Genomic DNA, 18,249 nt, shown 5'->3' with positions numbered 1-18,249 from the left:
GTTTATCATGTCACTGATTGACATTGCAGCTAAGTTGAAAGCCTTGAAGATACCAATAGCTGATGAATTCATTGTTCATCAAGTACTGATGTCACTACCAAATCAGTATGAACATCTCATCACCATTTATAGTGTACTTCAAGAAAAATGGACACTCAATGAATTGATTGGCATGTGTGTCCAAGAAGAGGAAAGGAACAAGAAGGGGAAAGCACTGACAGAGGTCAACTTTGTGCAAAAAGGAAGCAATCATTCTGGTAAGAAAGTTTTCAAAAACAATAAGCACTTCTCGAAAGGAACATCAGACCAATCCAGCAGCTCCAAATCAGGGACAAATGGCCTTAAGGCTGTGAAAACAAGCAAGTCAAAGTGTTTTCATTGTCATAAGCCTGGCCATTTTAAGAAAGATTGTGAAAAATGGAAAGCTTGGATGATTAAGAAAGGTAATCCTTACTGTTTCTACTTAGAAATTGATTTAGTTGATTCTCCTATTAATTCGTGGTGGATTGATACAGGCTCACCCATTCATATTGCAAATTCCTTGCAGGGTATCACAAGAAGGAGGACACCAAGGAAGGATGAAATCAATATTTGAGTAGGAAATGGGATGCCAGTAGCAGTCAAGGCCATTGGAGCTGTTAGTATTAGATTAAGAATTGGTTTCCTTTTAGAATTAGAAGAAGTTTTTGTTATACCTTCATTAAGAAGGAATTTAATTTCAGTTGTTCAGTTGGTTAGGAAAGATATTGATTTTGCTATTAATAAAAATGGTTTGCAATGCTTTGTTGATTAATGATCACCAGAAACTTATTTGTTCTGAGAAGAATGATATAAATGAAATCAATATGTTAACTGCAAACAAGAGGCCGAGAACAAATGACCACTCATCAGTTTTGTGGCACAAAAGATTGGCTCACATATCCAAAGAAAGAATGCAGATACTAGTTAAGGAAAAATGCATTCCTAAACTAGACTTTTCAAACTTTGGTGAATGTATCGAATGCATAAAGGAAAAAACTACAAGTTCCAGAAAAATGGGAGCTAAAAGAAGTACTAGTTTGCTGGAGATAATTCACACTGACATATGTGGTCCATTTTCGTGTAAGACCATCTGCAAGAACTCATACTTCATTCTTTTTATAGATGATTTTTCAAGGTATTGTAACTTGTTTCTCTTATCTGAAAAGTCTCAATCACTTGAGGCTTTCAAGATATTCAGATTGGAAGCTGAAAAGCAACTTGGAAAATCTATTAAGATTTTAAGATCTGATAGAGGGGTGAGTTCTATGGCAAATATAGTGAAGTCGGTCAAAACATGGGGCCATTTGCACAATACCTACAAGAACATGGCATAAAAGCTCAATACACTACTCTTGGCACTCCTCAGCAAATGTAGTTGCTGAGAGGAGAAATCGAACTCTTATAGAAATGGTGAGATGTATGATGAGCACTGCTGGACTGCCTAAGTTCCTGTAGGGAGAGGCATTAAAAACTGCCAACTATGTTACAAATCGAGCTCCAAGCAAGGTTTTGGACAAAACCCCTTTTGAATTATGGACAGGCAGGAAACCAGGTTTAATGCACTTACATGTGTGGGGCTGCAAGGCAGAAGCTAAGCTTTACAATCCAGACCAAAGAAAGCTTGATGCAAGAGCCACAAGTGCATTTTTCATTGGTTATCCTGATAAATCAAAAGGCTTACGGTTTTACTGTCCATCTCACACTAACAGAATTCTGGAGACCATCATAGCTAAATTTATAGATGAAGCAGTTTCACAAAATAAAGCATAGAGTGATTTCTAGATGGGAGAAGTTTTGGATAGAACACAAATGCAGACCAAGATATTGGAATTAAATTTCCTTATATCTGAATAAATTGTTCCTATACCAGAACATGCAGTTATCTTGCAACCACAAGAAGAAGCAAACAATGTCATTCCACAACAAAACAACATTCAGATTCAACAGACCATTCAAGAAGCACCAAGGAGACATTCTACTAGACAAAAGAAACCATCTATCTCGGATGACTATGTTTTATAACTGCAGGAAGTTGAATTTGACATAGGAGCAGAATCTGACCCAAGCAATTTCACTCAGGCAATAAACAATGTAAACTCACAAAATTGGAAAGAAGCGATGGAAGCAGAGATTGACTCAATGCTTGGCAATGAAGTATGGGAGTTAACAGCTATTCCACAAGGTTTCAAAACAATTGGATGTAAATGGATTTTTAAAACCAAGAAAAATCATGATGGTTGCATAGAAAGATACAAAGCAAGGCTAGTAGCAAAGGTTTCAATCAAAAGGAGGGAATTTACTACACAGAGACTTTTTCACCTATTTCGAGCAAGGATGCTTTCAGGACAATCATGGCTTTAGTGGCACATTTCGACATGGAGCTTCATCAAATGGATGTCAAGATTGCATTTCTGAATGGAGAATTAGAGGAGGAGATTTATATGTCTCAGCCTAAAGGTTTCATAAAGGAAGGACAAGAGCATTTAGCCTGCAGATTAAGGAAATCTATTTATGGACTCAAACAAGCCTCTAGACAGTGGTATGTTAAGTTTGATTCTGATATCACATCATATGGATTTCTAGAAAATCCATCTGATGAATGCATATATCTCAAAGTGAGTGGCAATGATTTCTTTTTTCTGGTGCTCTATATGGATGATATCCTGCTGGCAAGTAGCAACAAGGTACTGCTGCAAGAAACCAAGGATTTTCTGTCAGAAACATTCGAAATGAAGGACCTTGGAGAAGCTTCTTATGTCCTAGGGATAGAAATAAAAAGAGACAGGAAGAATTTTCTTCTAGGACTCTCACAACAAGCATACCTTTTGCGGATACTTAAAAGATTTGATATGTTGAGCTGCAAGCCTGGTGACTCACCAATGTCAAAGAGAGATAAATTCAGCAAGGAACAATGTCCTACAAATGAGCAAGAAAGAATATTTATGAAAGATAAGCCATATGCTTCAGTTGTTGGATCTGTTATGTATGCACAAATGTGCACTAGACCAGATTTGGCTTTTGTTGTAGGTATGTTAGGTAGGTATCAAATTGATCCAGGCCAAGCCCATTGGATTGCAGGTAAGAAGGTTCTAAGGTATTTGCAAAGAACAAAGGATTACATATTGGTTTTTCAGAGTACAAGATTTAGATTTGGTTGAATATTCTGATTCTGATTTTGCAGGATGTGTGGACAGTTTGAGATCAACTACATGGTATGTTTTTATGTTTGGAGGGGCTGCCATTTCATGGAAAAGTGTAAAGCAAACCTTAACCACTACTTCGACCATGCAGGCAGAATATGTTGCATTATATGAAGCAGTTATTCATGCTATATGGTTGAAAAATTTCATGTTAGATGTAAGGATGATTAAATCAGTGTCAAACCCCATCAAGATATACTGTGACAACAGTGGGACTGTCAGTTTCTCAAAGAATTACAAGAGGACTTCCAAGTCAAAACACATTGGAACCAAATACTTGATGGTTAGAGAAAATGTCAAAGCTGGTGAATTGCAAATTGAGCATGTTAACACACAAGATCAGCTGGCAGATTCTTTTACTAAGCCTTTAGCAGTTAATGTTTTCAAACAACATGTGGCTCATTTGGGAGTTCTTGAGAGTTTAGATGCAGCAATTTAGTGGGAGTTTTAGGAATAGTGAGAGCTATTCACAATTCCTTTTAATTGTTTTATTTTTTCCGTAATTGAATTTCATTTTCAGATATGTTAAATTGGATGAGACCTATCATGATTTTAATTTGTTCATTCAATTATAACAATTTTCGTTTTAGACTTCAGTTTTCAGTTTTATATGTATACATGCATTAAAGGTATTTGCATGAATGCCTATTTATTTATTTTGACAATGTCTTACAGATCAATATAGACAGTGGCATCTGTACACTGATTAATCATGCATAAAGATATCTTGCTATTAAGTTTACAGATATTTTGTATATAGGAAAGCAAAATTTTCAGAAGGACCAGGTTTACAAATGCAGAGGTTATGTGTACTATGATGATCGAAGTTTTGTAAACTATATTTTCACTTAGTGTCTTGATGACTATTGTAAGATGTATTTTTTAAACATCAATGAATGTAAGTGGTTTTAGCATTTAATAGCTTTGTTACTGCTTATAGTCTGATGTATAATGATGCATTTTGACAAACGTTGGCCTAAGTCTAGTTTGACTAATCAAAGTCCAGCGCACCTGCAGATTGCTTGTAGTGTTGAGTAATGTTACTGATAAGGAACAATGATTGTCCAAGTGGGAGAATGTAAGACTTCAGTGGACATTCCTTGTCCTTGTAGGAATCAGTATGTGATCAATGCTGCTGAGTCTATAAGCAATTGGACAATTAGGAAAACTCAACTACTCATTCATTTATTTGGTTTACTAATGTGGGTGAAATTAGGAGACTTAGATATCTTAAGTAATAACACAATATGCAAGTTAAGTTTACAGAAAAATCAGATGTAGAGTCCAATAAGGATATGAATTGGGCACACCTTGATTGGGGGGGGGGGGGCTAGGATTCTATTTGACTCTATAAAAGCAATGGTCCCTGGTCACTGGTCACATAGAGCATCGATACCTATTACTTCTGCCCCATTGAGAGAGAGAGGTTGTTTTACTGCTGTGACTGAAAGGCTGCTGCTCTTAAAATTCCACAAAAGATCACGACTTCACCTAGTAAGAGATATGCATATTGTATTTGTGTATTTGGTTATGTTCCGGTCCTCAATGATTATCTATATTACTTGTGTTTTGTATATACAATAGATGTAAAGGTTTTACACCAACATATCCATGCATATATGATATTATCATGTGCACGTCTATGGCTTTTGGAATTTTGCTAATTAAGTACTCGGCCCATGTATGCAAGTGATGATGTCATGGCTTTACTGGGCAAAGACTATCTTATTATAACAATGATGATTCGCAAACTATACCTCAATTAATACATAGTGGCACCATTTTCTTACTTTGTTTATTTCCACTACATCTCTTAATTTTTCTATCCAAAATGGCTCTTGCAGTAGGAGCAAGTACACAACGTGGTTCAAAAAACGGTTGTTCTGATTTGGCACTCTTTATATTTAATGATTAAAGATTATATATATATATATATATGGAGTAAAAAAGCACCACTCTCTTCTCTCTCAATTTATACATAGTGGCACCATTTTCAGTTTCTGTTCTTAGATGGCTTTGTGGATGAGGAAATCAGGGAACATTATCAAATATTTCAAATAGAATTAAGATGGGTTCGTTGGGTAAGATTGATCTCAGCCCTCGAATACCTCTTTCAGTCAAAAATCTCCAGTTATTGCTCAAAATCTCCGAGTCCCATATGGGGATTTTAGTAACTCACTGACCCATTTCTGCTCTCGACATTTTGTATCCGTGAACCAAAAAGAGGGAAAGAGAGAGAGCGACAGAGGGGGGAGGAGATAGCCGGCGGCGTGCAGTGGGATGCCAGTCATGTGGGCGGCGACGGGCTGCGCAGGGTGTGGGTTGGGTGATGGTGAAGGGGGGGTAAGTGGCTGCCGACTGGGTTATTTTTATTTATTTATAAATAAGAGGAAATTATAAATTTGGTTTACTTATTTTATATTTAGTTTAATTTTGGTCAACGATTTTTTTAAAATTATGATTTTAAATTATTTTTGTTATGTTTTCTTCATTTTTTTTTTTTTTATGTTTTCTTCAATTATAATTGAAATATAAGTTATATTTTATCATTTTTTAGTCATATGAACCAATTTGGAGTATTAGAATAAAAGATAATTGAATTTTGGTGAAGTTTAAAAAATCTAAAAAAATTTTAAGAAAAATTAGTAGTTTCGGATACTATACTTTGGGGCCAATTATCTTGAGTTTTAGAACTCCAATTTGAATGATTTATATATAGTTGTAAAGATGAAACACAAAACTTTAAAATAAGTATATGTTTGTTGAATTTGGCTGAGATTTGATAGGATAAAAGACAGAATAAATTTGAGATAATAAATCTGGATATTTATTGAACAACTGGAACAATTAGTAGACTAAAACTGAACTTAAAAAAAATCGTGGACCAAAATTGAACTGACTATAAAATAAGTGGACCAAATCTGTAATTAACTCTATTAATAATTTTCATTGTTTTAAATTTTGTTTCAGAATTTTTATTTTGTTTTGTCTATGTAAGCATAAAAAAGTGGGACTTATAATTGCCAATTAAGCATTTTGAACGAAAAATTAACAGATATAACCGAAATGACCAAAGAGAAAAAAGTGTAAAGATTTTTAGAATTCCAAAATAAATTTCTTAAATCGAAATGAGCCTCAAGTAATAATTTATGGAGGATTACTATAATTAATTATATATATATTATCGGTTATAAAGTCTCCCAAAAAAGACAAGGACAACCAGTGAGAGAGGACAAATCTATTGATTTTTGCTGGATTAGTTGTAGTTGTGTGTGGGATCCTCTGACCATTGATTTTTGCTCGACTAGTCATACAAGTATACAACTCATGATATGATATGAGTTGGCTTTGTGTAGTAGTGTAGACCCATGTGCAGATTTAAGATAAGTAATTATATTTCATGTCTTCAAGTAAAAGAGGAAGAACATGAACATCTCCATGATGCACATTTGTCGGTTCTCACTAATAAAGAAAAGTCAATTAAGAAATTTTGATACTTAGTTTGTGGCTTTAAGTACTATAAACTTGCAATACCGATGAAATTACTGTCAGCCGATGTTGCTTAAACTTGCTTTCATACATTTGATCTGCATGTGGAGACTCTTACAAGAGCTAGCCTGACTCTTCACCCATGATGCATATATTCATGGGCTAGATGAGGAAATCAAAATTTCTGTTCGTGACTTCACCTTTTCAAACTTGGTATTACAAGCTTCAACAAGGGTACCTCAACTTCACAAAAATTGTGAGGATAAAAATAAAATCATATCTGAAGGTCGATGTCATATTTATGATCTGTCAAGAAGAAAGAATATGAATATGAAACTTTGTTATTATACTAAGAATATGAAACTTGTTCACAGCCAGCCACAAATAGATGTTGAGCTTTAAAGAGTCACAAATCAAATGTGAATCTGATCAATAAAACGCCCCAATGAAGAATATGAAGACCCACCGTCCATGAAGGCCTTCTTGCTTTTTTCACTCATCTCTTTCACCCTCTTCCTCACATCACTATCCTGCTCCATCACCTCCCTGATCCCTCTCTCTATCTCCTCTGCACCCACAACCGTTTGACTCTCACCATAAAAGTCCCTCCTATATCTCATATCAACCTCCACAGCCAATCCCAATTCTTTTACCATCAGAAACGCATTTAATTGCTGCTCTGCGTACAATGGCCACGTGGCAACCGGAACACCGTACCATATACTCTCAAGCGTAGAATTCCACCCACAATGGGATACGAACCCTCCGATTGCTGGGTGGGCCAAGATGTCCACTTGTGGGGCCCATCCTATGACCTTTCCAATCCCCACCGTTCGATCGAGGAAGCCTTCTGGCAAGACACTCTTGTGATCAGCATAATCGCTTGCAAAAGCAATCTTACCCTTTGGTGGGGGCTGGCGTAGGGACCACAGGAACCGGAGGCCACTGTGCTCCAGCGCGGACGCTATCTCTTTAGCCTGGGCCCCACCAAAGCTTCCCATGCTCCCAAAGCACAGGAACACCACCGACAATGGAGGCTGATGATCAAGCCACTCCAAGATATCAGACTTGTGTGTGGCCTTGTCTGAACCCACTTGGTTACTATCATCACTCTTGTTCAATATGGGTCCCACCGGGTACACCGGTGGGGTTTTACCATCGGAAAGAGAACGAAGGGCATGCGATTCCAGCTCCATGAACGTGTTTACCAAAATACCCTTGGTCTCTCTAAACCTTCTGGCATGGTTGAGGAATTCAGTGGCGCCCTCCTCCAGAAACACCATAGGCAAGACTTTAGCAGGCAAGGGGTTGACAAAACTCGGCAGGACCAACTCAGCATCCGAGTCCCTGTACTCAGTGCAGTCCTTGTTCTGCTCATCGTGAAGGGTTTGGAGGTGGAGCATGAGTCCAAGAAACCCTGCGTTGGACGTGAAGAAGATGTAGGTAGGAACCCCAAATTCATTGGCAACATCTATCATGCTCACGCAGAACATGTCGATGACAAACCCAGCAAGCCTCGGCTTGGACTCGGACTCGGACACGGACTCGGTGAGCTTGGTGACAGCATCTTTAACTTGGGGTTTGTGATTTTCAATGAATAACTTGAGGAAGTTGTTGGGGCTAATGCCTTGCGTCTCTTCGTTGACTCCTGGAAGGTTGATGAAGCTGATACGTTTTGACATGGAAGAGGTGGCAAGGAACTCTGTGTAGGCATCACTGCCGTTGGAGTCAAAGGGTAGCTTCATGATGAGCACTGTGATGAAAAGTTGGTCATCTCGAGCTACTAGGAGCTTTGCAATCTCAACCGTTGATACAAGGTGGCCAACACCTGGGAATGGGATGAATACTAGCTCTGTAGCCTTCTTCATTTGGGGGATGGAGATGGAGTCTTACTGTCTTAGAGATATATGGTGATATCACTTGACACTTGTGAGGATATGTGGATAAGAATGATACTATATATATATATATATATATACACATATTTAAATCTATGAGGAATATAGCAAAGCTCATCCCTCACGTGATGCCCAAGGTATCATGTGCATGCCCAGTGGCCCCAAGTATGCAAGTGATGTCATGGCTTTGCTGGCATTGGACAAAGTCTAGGGGAGAAGACTAGGAAACCAAGCAAAACAACAAATTGATTTTGGCTTGACTAGGCGTACGTAGTAGAGTGTGGGAAGCTCGGTCCATTGCTTGGGCAGTTAAAAAAGAAAACTTCCTGTGTGCTTCGGTTTGAGTCCTGGATTACCTTATGGGGCAGAGCAGATGAGGAAACCTTCTCAGATAAATCCTACGATATGAGTTGGCTTGCGTAGTAATGTAGAACCATCTTTATGTTAATTCGATTTCCTGTAAAAATCAAAGAAAAAAGCGCTAAGGTCCACCACCATAGAGTTCAATAATAATTATATTGTCTTTTAAGTAAAAGTTGAAGAAGAACTATCTCCATGATGCACATTTGTCAGTTCTCACTAATAAAGAAAAGACAATTAAGAAGTTTTGATCCTTAGTTCACGCCTTTAACTACTATAAATTTTAAATTAGCAAAAGAATTCGTCAAAACTTGGCGACAAAGAAAACATATTACACAAAAGATAAGATAAATAATAAGAATACCGAGTAATACAGCTTCCTTTTATTACTGTACAATAGAAAAATGCCCAGCTGTAGCACTAGAACCTCCCTTGATGATCAGAGGACAACGGACTTCCTTCATGTGCCCTGTGATCCAAATTACAGTTATTCTTTGTCAGGATTATGACCAACTTTCACCTTCAAAAGACTGACCAGTTCCTCATTGTGGCTGCATATGACCATAACCATGTTGGCATTTTCATATTTTCTAGGATCCCAAGAACATGATCGTATCTAGCATTTGATTTTAACTATACATGCAGCAGGAATGTATAAAGAACACAAGGTAATTATATTATGAGAAATTTGCACAAATACCACCTATACTTTGGGGTTTGTGTGCAATCACCACCTAGAAAAAAGATTTTGTGGATTTACCACCCAGACTTTCTCTCAAGTGCCAATCTACCACCTCCACCTATTTTTTTGTCAAATCAGAAAAAAAAAATTTTCAAAAATTTCCCAATTTACCCTTAAAAATCATTTTTTTTTTAGATGTTTCTAAATAACTTATACTCACTTAAAATTAAAAAACTAAAAATAAAACCCAAAAAACCATAACGCATCCCGGTGGGTTATTAACTTATTGCACATACGGTAGTCTCATCTCATGAATTGGGGATAATACATTACTGAATTCATTAACAAACATTTCCGGTGGCATTCATGCGCAAAAATTTCCTATAATTACAAATTCGTGTTTATGCACTTTTATGCATATGTCTCAAATAGAGATTTAGCAAGCACCCTCTCTGAATTATTATTGCCAAACTATTCTCAGAAAATATGAAACTACCAAGACCTTTTTGTGTTTCATACAAAAAAAAAAAGTTGAATGTAAAAGGTCCAAATTTAGGGAAACATAGCTTGCTTGACCAATTTATCTTACAGTTCATATGCAAACCGATTCCAAATTGGTCTGACTTAAGGGAATATTAGAACTGTCACCCTGCTTCACAGCTTCCATATAAAACTCAGGTGGCATGTTCTATAACTTGGGTATATCATAATTTCAGCAATCGTAAGTTTATAAGTCTTTCCAGTGGAAATCGCTAGAGCAGAAAACATAAACACATTCAAGAGTTCATGGAAGAAGAGCAACCGATATAATAAGATGCACACATACTGGTAAGCCAAATGAAAGAAAGAACCACTACTCATGCAGGGTATTCCATCAAGATCAAAGTATCATTTAAGTGAAGATATATAACCTGCATGCAACACTATTTATAAATAGAAATCATGCTTTCAAACTGACCTGAATTAGGGGTAGTAAGACCTCATGGAAATGACAGCTTATTAACCTACTCTGGCTCTGTCCCCATTGCCCAAGTTCACAACCAAAGGCCATAAAGACAAACTTGAGCACCATCAGAGAAAATATGCTTTGAACAACTGCTGGGCTGCACCAAAGCCTGAATTAGCAAAAGAGTAGAGTTCCAGCTTTCAAAGCATCATTTAGGATAACCGAAATATAAGCTGAAGTTAAAATCAATTATCAAGACATGCTAATTGACTTGCCAGAAATCAGCCAATCTAGTTGGTCCATAATTAGCTCTCTCCATGTTCCCAAAACTGGGAATAAGTGGCCTCCCATTTGAAAACACAGGATGGCAAAAAATCTTTAACAGGTATTCTTTATCACTCATTAGGCTCCAAGACTGCATCTAGATGGGAACTGAGAGAAGGCCTACAACCGGCATCTTTAATCGTCATGGTCAATTCCTTCAACATATCATATATCTCATCACACTGAGGGTGCTTTTGGTCCCTAGATATGAAACAATTCAAAAAACCAGTGATCTCAATCCAACTACATCCAGTCTCCTTCCTCAAACCTTTTTCCCTCATTTGTTTTCTCACATTATCAACATTTTCCCACTTTCCTTCCTCGGCATGCATATTTGAGAGCAAAACATGGTAGCCTGTCTTTCCATTTCCTGTCTCTATTTCAAGCAATTTCTCAGCAACAATCTTTCCTAATTCAAATTGTTTATGAATTCTGCACGCCCCGAGAAGTGATCCCCAGATTTCCATCACATCACCCTCTTCGCCCAACCCTTTGACAAACTCAAAGGCTTCAACCACCCTTCCAACCCTCCCTAACATGTCTGCTATACAGCAATAGTGTGGCGTTGAAGGTTTAATATTATACTCCCTTTTCATTGAATCATATATAGAAAGACCTTCATCAACCAAACCAGTGTAACTGCAAGCAGACAAGACTGCAACAAAAGTAATGGCATCAGGCACGATGCCAGATCCCTTCATCGAGTGAAACAAAGCAAGAGCCGTCTCTCCCATTCCATGCTGACCATAACCCAGAATCATTGTGGTGTATGTGACAGAATTCTTCTCATGGGTTTTGGAAAATACATTTTCAGCATAAGTGATTGCACCAGATTTGGAGTACATGTCAATTAGAGCAGTTCCCACAAAGACATTTTGGTCCAGGTAGCGGCGGATAGAGAACCCATGAAGTTGCTTACCCATATTTATGTTCCCCACTGGATTACAAGCTGGGAGAATTGATGCTAAGGTCACAGCATTTGGTATTAGATTTTGCTCAAGCATCTGCCTAAAGACAACAAAGGCTTCTTCAATTAGCCCATTCTGTGTGTACCCAGCAATCATCGAATTCCAAGTGGCTTGATCTCTGTCATTGGTATAATCTTTTTTGAAAATTCGTTCCGCAATCCTTACTGAACCAGATTTAGCATACATGTCTATGAGATAACTGTCCATCCCCTCGAATTGTATTCCATGCCTAATAAGATAAGCATGGGTCTGCTTTCCAATATCTGAGTTTCTAAGATTCGATGAAGCTGAAAGGAGAGCAGTTACAGTTACAGAATCAATCATAAACTTTTGCTTTTGCATCTCATAAACAAGCATTAAAGCTTCATCATCCAACCCATTCTGCACAAGTGCAGAGACCATAGTATTCCATGAAACAACATCTCTTTCGGGCATCTTATGAAAAATTTCGAACGACATCTCAATAGAATTGCACCTTGAATACATCACGATAGTTGCATTTAGTAAAATAACAGACATCACTGCCAAACGCTTAATAATGAAAGCATGTAGTTGTCCAGCTAATTCCAACTGTTGCAATTGTGAACATGCAGTTAAAGCGGATAGAAAAGTAACCTCATCAAGAACAGCCTGTTCTGACTGTAGGGCTTGAAAGAAAAGGTTGATTGCTTCATTAGGAAGGCTATTTTGAACATACCCACTAATCATGGTGTTCCAAACCTCTGTGTTTCTCTCCAAACAATGGTCAAAAATCTTCCTAGCATAATCAGGGCAACCAAGCTCAGCATACATAAATATCGCCGAGCTCACAACAAACAAGTCACTCACATATTCACCACCCAACCTAAGAAGCAAACCATATAAAACATTGGCATTTTTATAATCTCCCATAGCAGAGAAAGCTGGGAAAACATTGACAAAACTGACAGCACTCGGTGTTATTCTCATTCGCATCATCATCCTAAATTGCTTAACTGCTTCTGCATATCTCTCCGTCTTAACATACCACGAAACCAACGTATTCCACGCAACCACATTTCTCTTACGCATTGTATCGAAAACTCTACGTACTAAATCATACTTGGAATAATCAAATTCATTGAAACAAGCAGAGTACATATTCATAAGAGAATTATGCACAATCCTACTGGGGTTTGGCAGGGACCGAAGAATGTGGCAATGCACCGCTCTACCTATCTTGAAATTGCGCGTATCAGCGCAGGCTTTGAGGGTGGAAGAGTAAGTGTAAGGGTCACATTTGGTGTGGGGAGAGAGCTTTTTCATCTGGGTATAGAACAACAGGGCTTCATTAGGCATGTTGTTGCAAATGAACCCAATGATGATGGTGTTCCAAAGAACAGTTGTTGGGCGAGGCAGAGTATCAAACAGTTGGCGGGCAAGGTGGGGTTGGCCTTCTTGGCAGAGCTTGCTTAGGCGAGAGCGAATGCTGGGGGTTTTGAGTTTTGGAAGTGGGAGGATTGGGGATGAGAGGTTGTCAGGAGGGTTGGTTATGGCGGTTTGAGTAGCGGGAGAGGGTGTGGAGAGAGGTAGAGGAAGAGAAGAGGAAGCCATGGTCATGGTGGTGTGGGTGAATTACTCTGCTGGTCCTTTCCCTCCTGTTTTGTTTTCGTGGATTGTGATATTGTTTGGTTGGTTGGTAGTTTAGTTAGGCTGCTGCCTGCTCATTTTTATAGAACTCCTTCACAATTTAATAATTATTTTAATAGGCAAAGAATTGTATAATTATTATTTTTTTTTTTTGTTAAATTGGAGAGAATCGAATCCTAGATCTAGTTTAATTCTAACTTTTATTTCATTCACCCTCACTACTTGAGTTAATTCTAAAGGCTTAATTATTTTTAATTCCTACCCTTAAAATTTTTCTTTGAAATAAAATCTTTATAGATAAGAGTTTCATAACTTTCATCTTCATAAGAAATATATTTTAAAAAATTTGGATGGCAAAATTATATTTTTTGCTAACTGAAATGAAATTACTAACAAGACCATTTTACCGTCCTAATTCTTGAATTTTCCTCAAACCATTTCTCACAATACCTAGAAGGATGAGCACTACGAAGTATGAGCTCTCCCGGAGGATGAGCACTCCTGGAGAATGGGCATTTTAGGGGTGCAAAAATGGGAATTGACATTATTACATGTGTATCACATTTTTTTAGAGGTGAAACCCAATTATTTTATTCATTATATGTTCCATTAATATTGGATATTTTTTTTGTCTTATTTGGATAAAGTTTGTGTTTTTTTCATTGAATTTGTGCCACATAAAAAGGGAAAGACATAGGTACCTCATCCACAAAAAGTAGTGCAAATATATACATATCGAACACAAATAAGCACAATGTGGACGAAACACAGTGACCACTGACCAACTGCAATGAAGAAGCAGAGAGCAGAGCTGGTGTTCATTACCACAGCGGCGATCGGCCACATGGTATCCACCATAGAGTTTTCCAAACGCCTATTGAATCGTTCTGACCGATTCTCAGTTACAATCCTGGTCATGAAATCAGCATTTGAAGACTCAATCAGTGGTAGTACTATTAATACTCAATCACTTGGTGCAGCCTCCCACACCCACATAACACTCATCCACCTTCCCTCTGTGAACACCCCCCCACTAGAGCTTCTTCATCAGTCTGTAGAAAAATACATCACCCTTTACATAGATAGCCACAAGCACCATGTCAGAGACGTCATTGCTACCAGTTTAATAGCCAACTCGGCTCAACTCGCTGGCTTGGTGGTCGACATGTTCTGCACCACCATGATTGATATAGCCAACGAGCTCAAGGTTCCATCTTATCTGTTTTTCACTTCTGGTGCAGGCTTTCTGGGGTTCTTGCTCCACCTTCCTACACGGTACGACCGAGTTGGCAAGGTGTTTCAAGAATCGGACCCTGAGTCGATCATACCGAGTTATGCCAACCCAATTCCCGCCAGTTCTTTGCCTGCGTTTGCATTGAACAAGGAGGGTGGGTACGTTTCCTTTTCTGACCATGCTAGGAGATTCAAAGAGACCAAGGGTATAATCGTCAACACGTTTTTGGAGCTGGAATCCCATGCGGTTGGCTCACTTTTGGATGGTGATGATCAAACACCTCCTGTTTACACAGTTGGACCCCTGATTGACATCAAGGGTGAGCTTCATGTTCAGCCTGGTCGGACCCAAGTTGACATGATCATGAAGTGGCTTGATGACCAGCCTCCAAAATCGGTGGTGTTCCTCTGCTTTGGAAGCTTTGGAAGCCTTGATGAACCCCAGTTAAGAGAGATTGCACTTGGGCTTGAGCAGAGTGGCCAAAGGTTCTTGTGGTCCGTACGCCAAAACCCAGATAAGGAAAAGTTTGTAATGCCAAGTGATCTTAAAAACCATGAGGAGTTTTTGCCTCAAGGGTTCTTGGAGAGGACCAGAGGGTTAGGAATTCTATGTGGTTGGGCTCCTCAAATGGAGGTCCTGGCTCACAGAGCAATTGGTGGCTTTGTATCACACTGTGGGTGGAACTCTATATTGGAGAGCTTGTGGTATGGTGTGCCTATTGCGACATGGCCATTGTATGCAGAGCAACAGATCAATGCTTTTCAGATGGTGAGGGATTTGGGGTTGGCTGTGGAGATGAGATTGGACCACAGAAAGGGCGGTGGTGATTCTGTGATGGCAGATGAGATAGAGAGGGCTGTGAGATGTGTGATGGATGGTGATGCTGAGCTGAGGACGAGGGTCCAGGAGATGAGTGAAATGTCTAGGAGGGCTGTTAGTGTTGGTGGGTCTTCATCTACTTCATTTGGAAGCTTGATTGAGGTTATGTTGGCAAGCCTTAAGTAAAAGCAATTGAGTTTCTGTGATGGGTCACAATTCTAGTGTAAAATTTTATTAGTGCATGGTTTGCAAGAGCTTATAATTTGCTGTGTCTCACACTCTCACAACACATAGATACACATAACACATGATTTGCATTCATGTTTGAAGCTTATAATCTAGTAAAATGTAATAAAGAGAACATATTTCATTATTTGGTACAGCCACGAAGTCATGTTAAGTTATGAAAATGGAGATTACAGAGAATTAAATAAATTAACAAATGAAACAATAAAATGGCCAAATTAAAAAACAAATGAAAAAATAAAGAATTACAAATGAGGAAGCCTTCAAATATTTCCATCTCTCAAGTAATTGGAGAGCCTCACGTGGTCGATGGGATCTCTCTTCTTTTTCTTGAAATGTTTAGAGGCAGCTTTCAGCACCTTATTCCATACCTGAACACAAAGTGACATTTAAGAGAAAACAATTCAAAATCAGTAACGAAAACTTTGTATTTAAAAATCAACTAATTAACAGATCAAACAGAGAGAAATTTCAGTTACCGGATTGATTAAAATTCTAATTTTTCCCCTATTAAATGAAAATCTGATAATAACACTGCTTAGTAGAACAGTGTTGAAATGTTCTGTTTCCCAGAAAAATTTCAAAATTTTACTTGAAAGTGCTTGTACAATGTCATCACTCTTTGTGAAACTCCCTGAATCCTAAGTTTTCCAGAGAAAAGTTCAAATGGGTACATCTCAGATTCAGTGATCTAGAGCCTTTCAGCTTATAAGAGGCAAGAAATTTTCAATTTTCAATCATACATATATATAAAGAAAGACAAAAGAAAGATCTAAGAACCCAGATAAAAAATGTACCTTTGAGGTTATGGGGTTACAGTTAACCTTAACAGGAGTTGGAGAGAAATCAGAGGCCAATCCCATCTTGTTTTTCTTGCTCTTCTTCTTCTTCTTCACCTTGTTCTTTAAAGCACTCCGATTAAGATTAAAAGCAGTGGTGGACATCTTCTTCTTAATACTAGAAGTGACTTTCTTGAGGCTGCTGTCTTGATTGTTTAGCTCCAACCCCATCTCAAAGTTGAGCTTTCTGGGTGTCATGAAATCCAAATCGAAGTCCAAATCCATGGGAGTGTAAGCGCGAGGGACCAATGGGGACCATATTGAGCTCTGAGTGTAGTCGAAATCGAATGCAGAGTTGTCTGGAAACTTGCAGAGAAGCTCTTTTGACATGAGTGGCTGCAAATACTCAATCACTTTACAAGTAGTACTACTCAACGGGATAAGCCACTCTCTTTCTTCTTCTTGTTCTTGTTGATGTTGTTGTTTCAGTGAAGTGAGTGAACCTGTTTCTTCAACTACCATTGTGGAATAAAGCTAAGAACTTTTGTGTTGGTGAAGTTTGGTTTTGGTCTTTTATTTAAGCAGCAAAGGGGAAGACAAGACACAGAAAGTTACCGTTGCCTTGGGTTTTTAGTGTTTTCTTAAAGTCTCTTGAAACTGATGTCGGATTTGGCCCAGTTTGTTTCTTCTATATATACCCAAAAAATTTCTCAACCAACCCCTTCATTTTTTTGGTAAATTCTTAATTCCTATTTTTACTCTTTAAAAATCAAAATACATGATAAAAAAAAAAACCCCTAGTAGCGTGGAAAAATTATTGGGTGTATCCGATGCACCGTCACTTGGTATAACTAATCCAACGTGTAAGAGTATTATTGAACGGTATATTTATATTAATAAAGTATAATATTAATAACATCCAGCTATATTATAATACGTTGAATTGATTACACCAAGTGATGATGTATCGGTTACACATAATAATTTCACAATAGCGTAGGCTTGTAAAATAAGGCATTAAAGACTTAAAGTGGTTAGTTGTTCGAGCGAAGCCGAGCTAGGTGGAGTGTGGTGGTCTTAGTCTCTTTACTTCGATGAAGTCGCACAAAGCACGCCTCTAAATCCCAGGTTAGTAGGGTCCTCCATCCACAATGAGTGGGTAGCAACTCCCAACATGAACAGAACCAAAAAAAAAAAAAAAAAAACTCCAACAGCCTCTCCCCCTATCTTAGGCCAGCATTGGTGTTACCCAAGAAAATTAATTAGTCATCGATTTTGTAATTTAATTTTGAAGCATTGACACATAATACGATTATTACACCATGAATAAATATATAAGGCATTATAGCACATTTAAGATGGATACGACTAGGACACAACACTCATCGAAAGTACCGATGGTTTTTATAAGTTACCATCATTGATCTAATGGAGTATGTAATAAAAATTTCACTATCAATCATGATTAAATGTGTCAAATGGGCTAGGCCGACTGTTTATGTTATGCCTATTTGCGCTTTGTGCTGGCCCACTTAATGATTGTGATGTGCTCATACCTGTTCAAATAGTTAAAATCTAGGCCAACACGGGCCATTCATGCTCATGCCATGTTTGTGCTTGTACTTGTGTATCCATGTCATGCCATATTACATTATTACCTTAAACTTTCTCCCTT

General features: G+C 38.1%; 4 protein-coding genes across 7 annotated transcripts; 1 reads left to right on the top strand and 3 right to left on the bottom strand.

Annotated features, from left to right (window-relative positions):
• Positions 1-6,883: 6,883 nt before the first annotated feature.
• On the bottom strand, positions 6,884-8,578 carry LOC147287858 (UDP-glucose flavonoid 3-O-glucosyltransferase 6-like). Its single transcript, XM_086239123.1, has one exon. It carries the CDS (start codon positions 8,576-8,578, stop codon positions 7,124-7,126), a length of 1,455 nt encoding a protein of 484 aa, XP_086095249.1. The 3' UTR covers positions 6,884-7,123.
• A 719-nt stretch (positions 8,579-9,297) lies between these two features.
• Positions 9,298-13,529, bottom strand: LOC147287857 (Tetratricopeptide repeat (TPR)-like superfamily protein). Of its 4 annotated transcripts, none has more exons than XM_086239121.1 (2): positions 10,609-13,529; positions 9,298-9,519 (listed from the first exon to the last, which is right to left on the bottom strand). In XM_086239121.1, the coding sequence occupies exon 1, from the start codon at positions 13,464-13,466 to the stop codon at positions 10,992-10,994; it is 2,475 nt and encodes an 824-aa protein (XP_086095247.1). In that variant the 5' UTR covers positions 13,467-13,529; the 3' UTR covers positions 9,298-9,519; positions 10,609-10,991. The 4 variants fall into 4 exon arrangements, with proteins under 4 accessions (XP_086095247.1, XP_086095248.1, XP_086095246.1 ...); XM_086239122.1 differs by having other exon boundaries at positions 9,298-9,437; XM_086239120.1 differs by lacking the exon at positions 9,298-9,519 and having other exon boundaries at positions 10,615-10,745; positions 10,872-13,529.
• Positions 13,530-14,229: 700 nt separating this feature from the next.
• On the top strand, positions 14,230-15,878 carry LOC147287856 (anthocyanidin 3-O-glucosyltransferase 2-like). The gene has a single exon (XM_086242159.1). It carries the CDS (start codon positions 14,287-14,289, stop codon positions 15,733-15,735), a length of 1,449 nt encoding a protein of 482 aa, XP_086098285.1. The 5' UTR covers positions 14,230-14,286; the 3' UTR covers positions 15,736-15,878.
• Positions 15,879-16,000: 122 nt separating this feature from the next.
• Positions 16,001-17,096, bottom strand: LOC147287855 (uncharacterized). The gene is made up of 2 exons (XM_086242160.1): positions 16,593-17,096; positions 16,001-16,166 (listed from the first exon to the last, which is right to left on the bottom strand). Exons 1-2 carry the CDS (start codon positions 17,094-17,096, stop codon positions 16,059-16,061), a joined length of 612 nt encoding a protein of 203 aa, XP_086098286.1. The 3' UTR covers positions 16,001-16,058.
• Positions 17,097-18,249: the final 1,153 nt, after the last annotated feature.

This window comes from Dryas octopetala, chromosome 4 (assembly GCF_963921425.1).
Source record: "Dryas octopetala chromosome 4, drDryOcto1.1, whole genome shotgun sequence".
Classification (NCBI taxonomy): Eukaryota; Viridiplantae; Streptophyta; class Magnoliopsida; order Rosales; family Rosaceae; genus Dryas; species Dryas octopetala.
The sequence above is the reverse complement of the archived record's forward strand: the minus strand, read 5'-3'. Positions and strand labels throughout refer to the sequence as shown.

Coding starts and splice junctions, on each gene's coding strand:
- LOC147287858 (XM_086239123.1), bottom strand. CDS start 8,578: ATGAAGAAGGCTACAGAGCTAGTATTCATCCCATTCCCAGGTGTTGGC.
- LOC147287857 (XM_086239121.1), bottom strand. CDS start 13,466: ATGACCATGGCTTCCTCTTCTCTTCCTCTACCTCTCTCCACACCCTCT.
- LOC147287856 (XM_086242159.1), top strand. CDS start 14,287: ATGAAGAAGCAGAGAGCAGAGCTGGTGTTCATTACCACAGCGGCGATC.
- LOC147287855 (XM_086242160.1), bottom strand. CDS start 17,096: ATGGTAGTTGAAGAAACAGGTTCACTCACTTCACTGAAACAACAACAT. Junction 16,167..16,592: donor GTAACCCCATAACCTCAAAG/GTACATTTTTTA, acceptor CTTTGTGTTCAG/GTATGGAATAAGGTGCTGAA.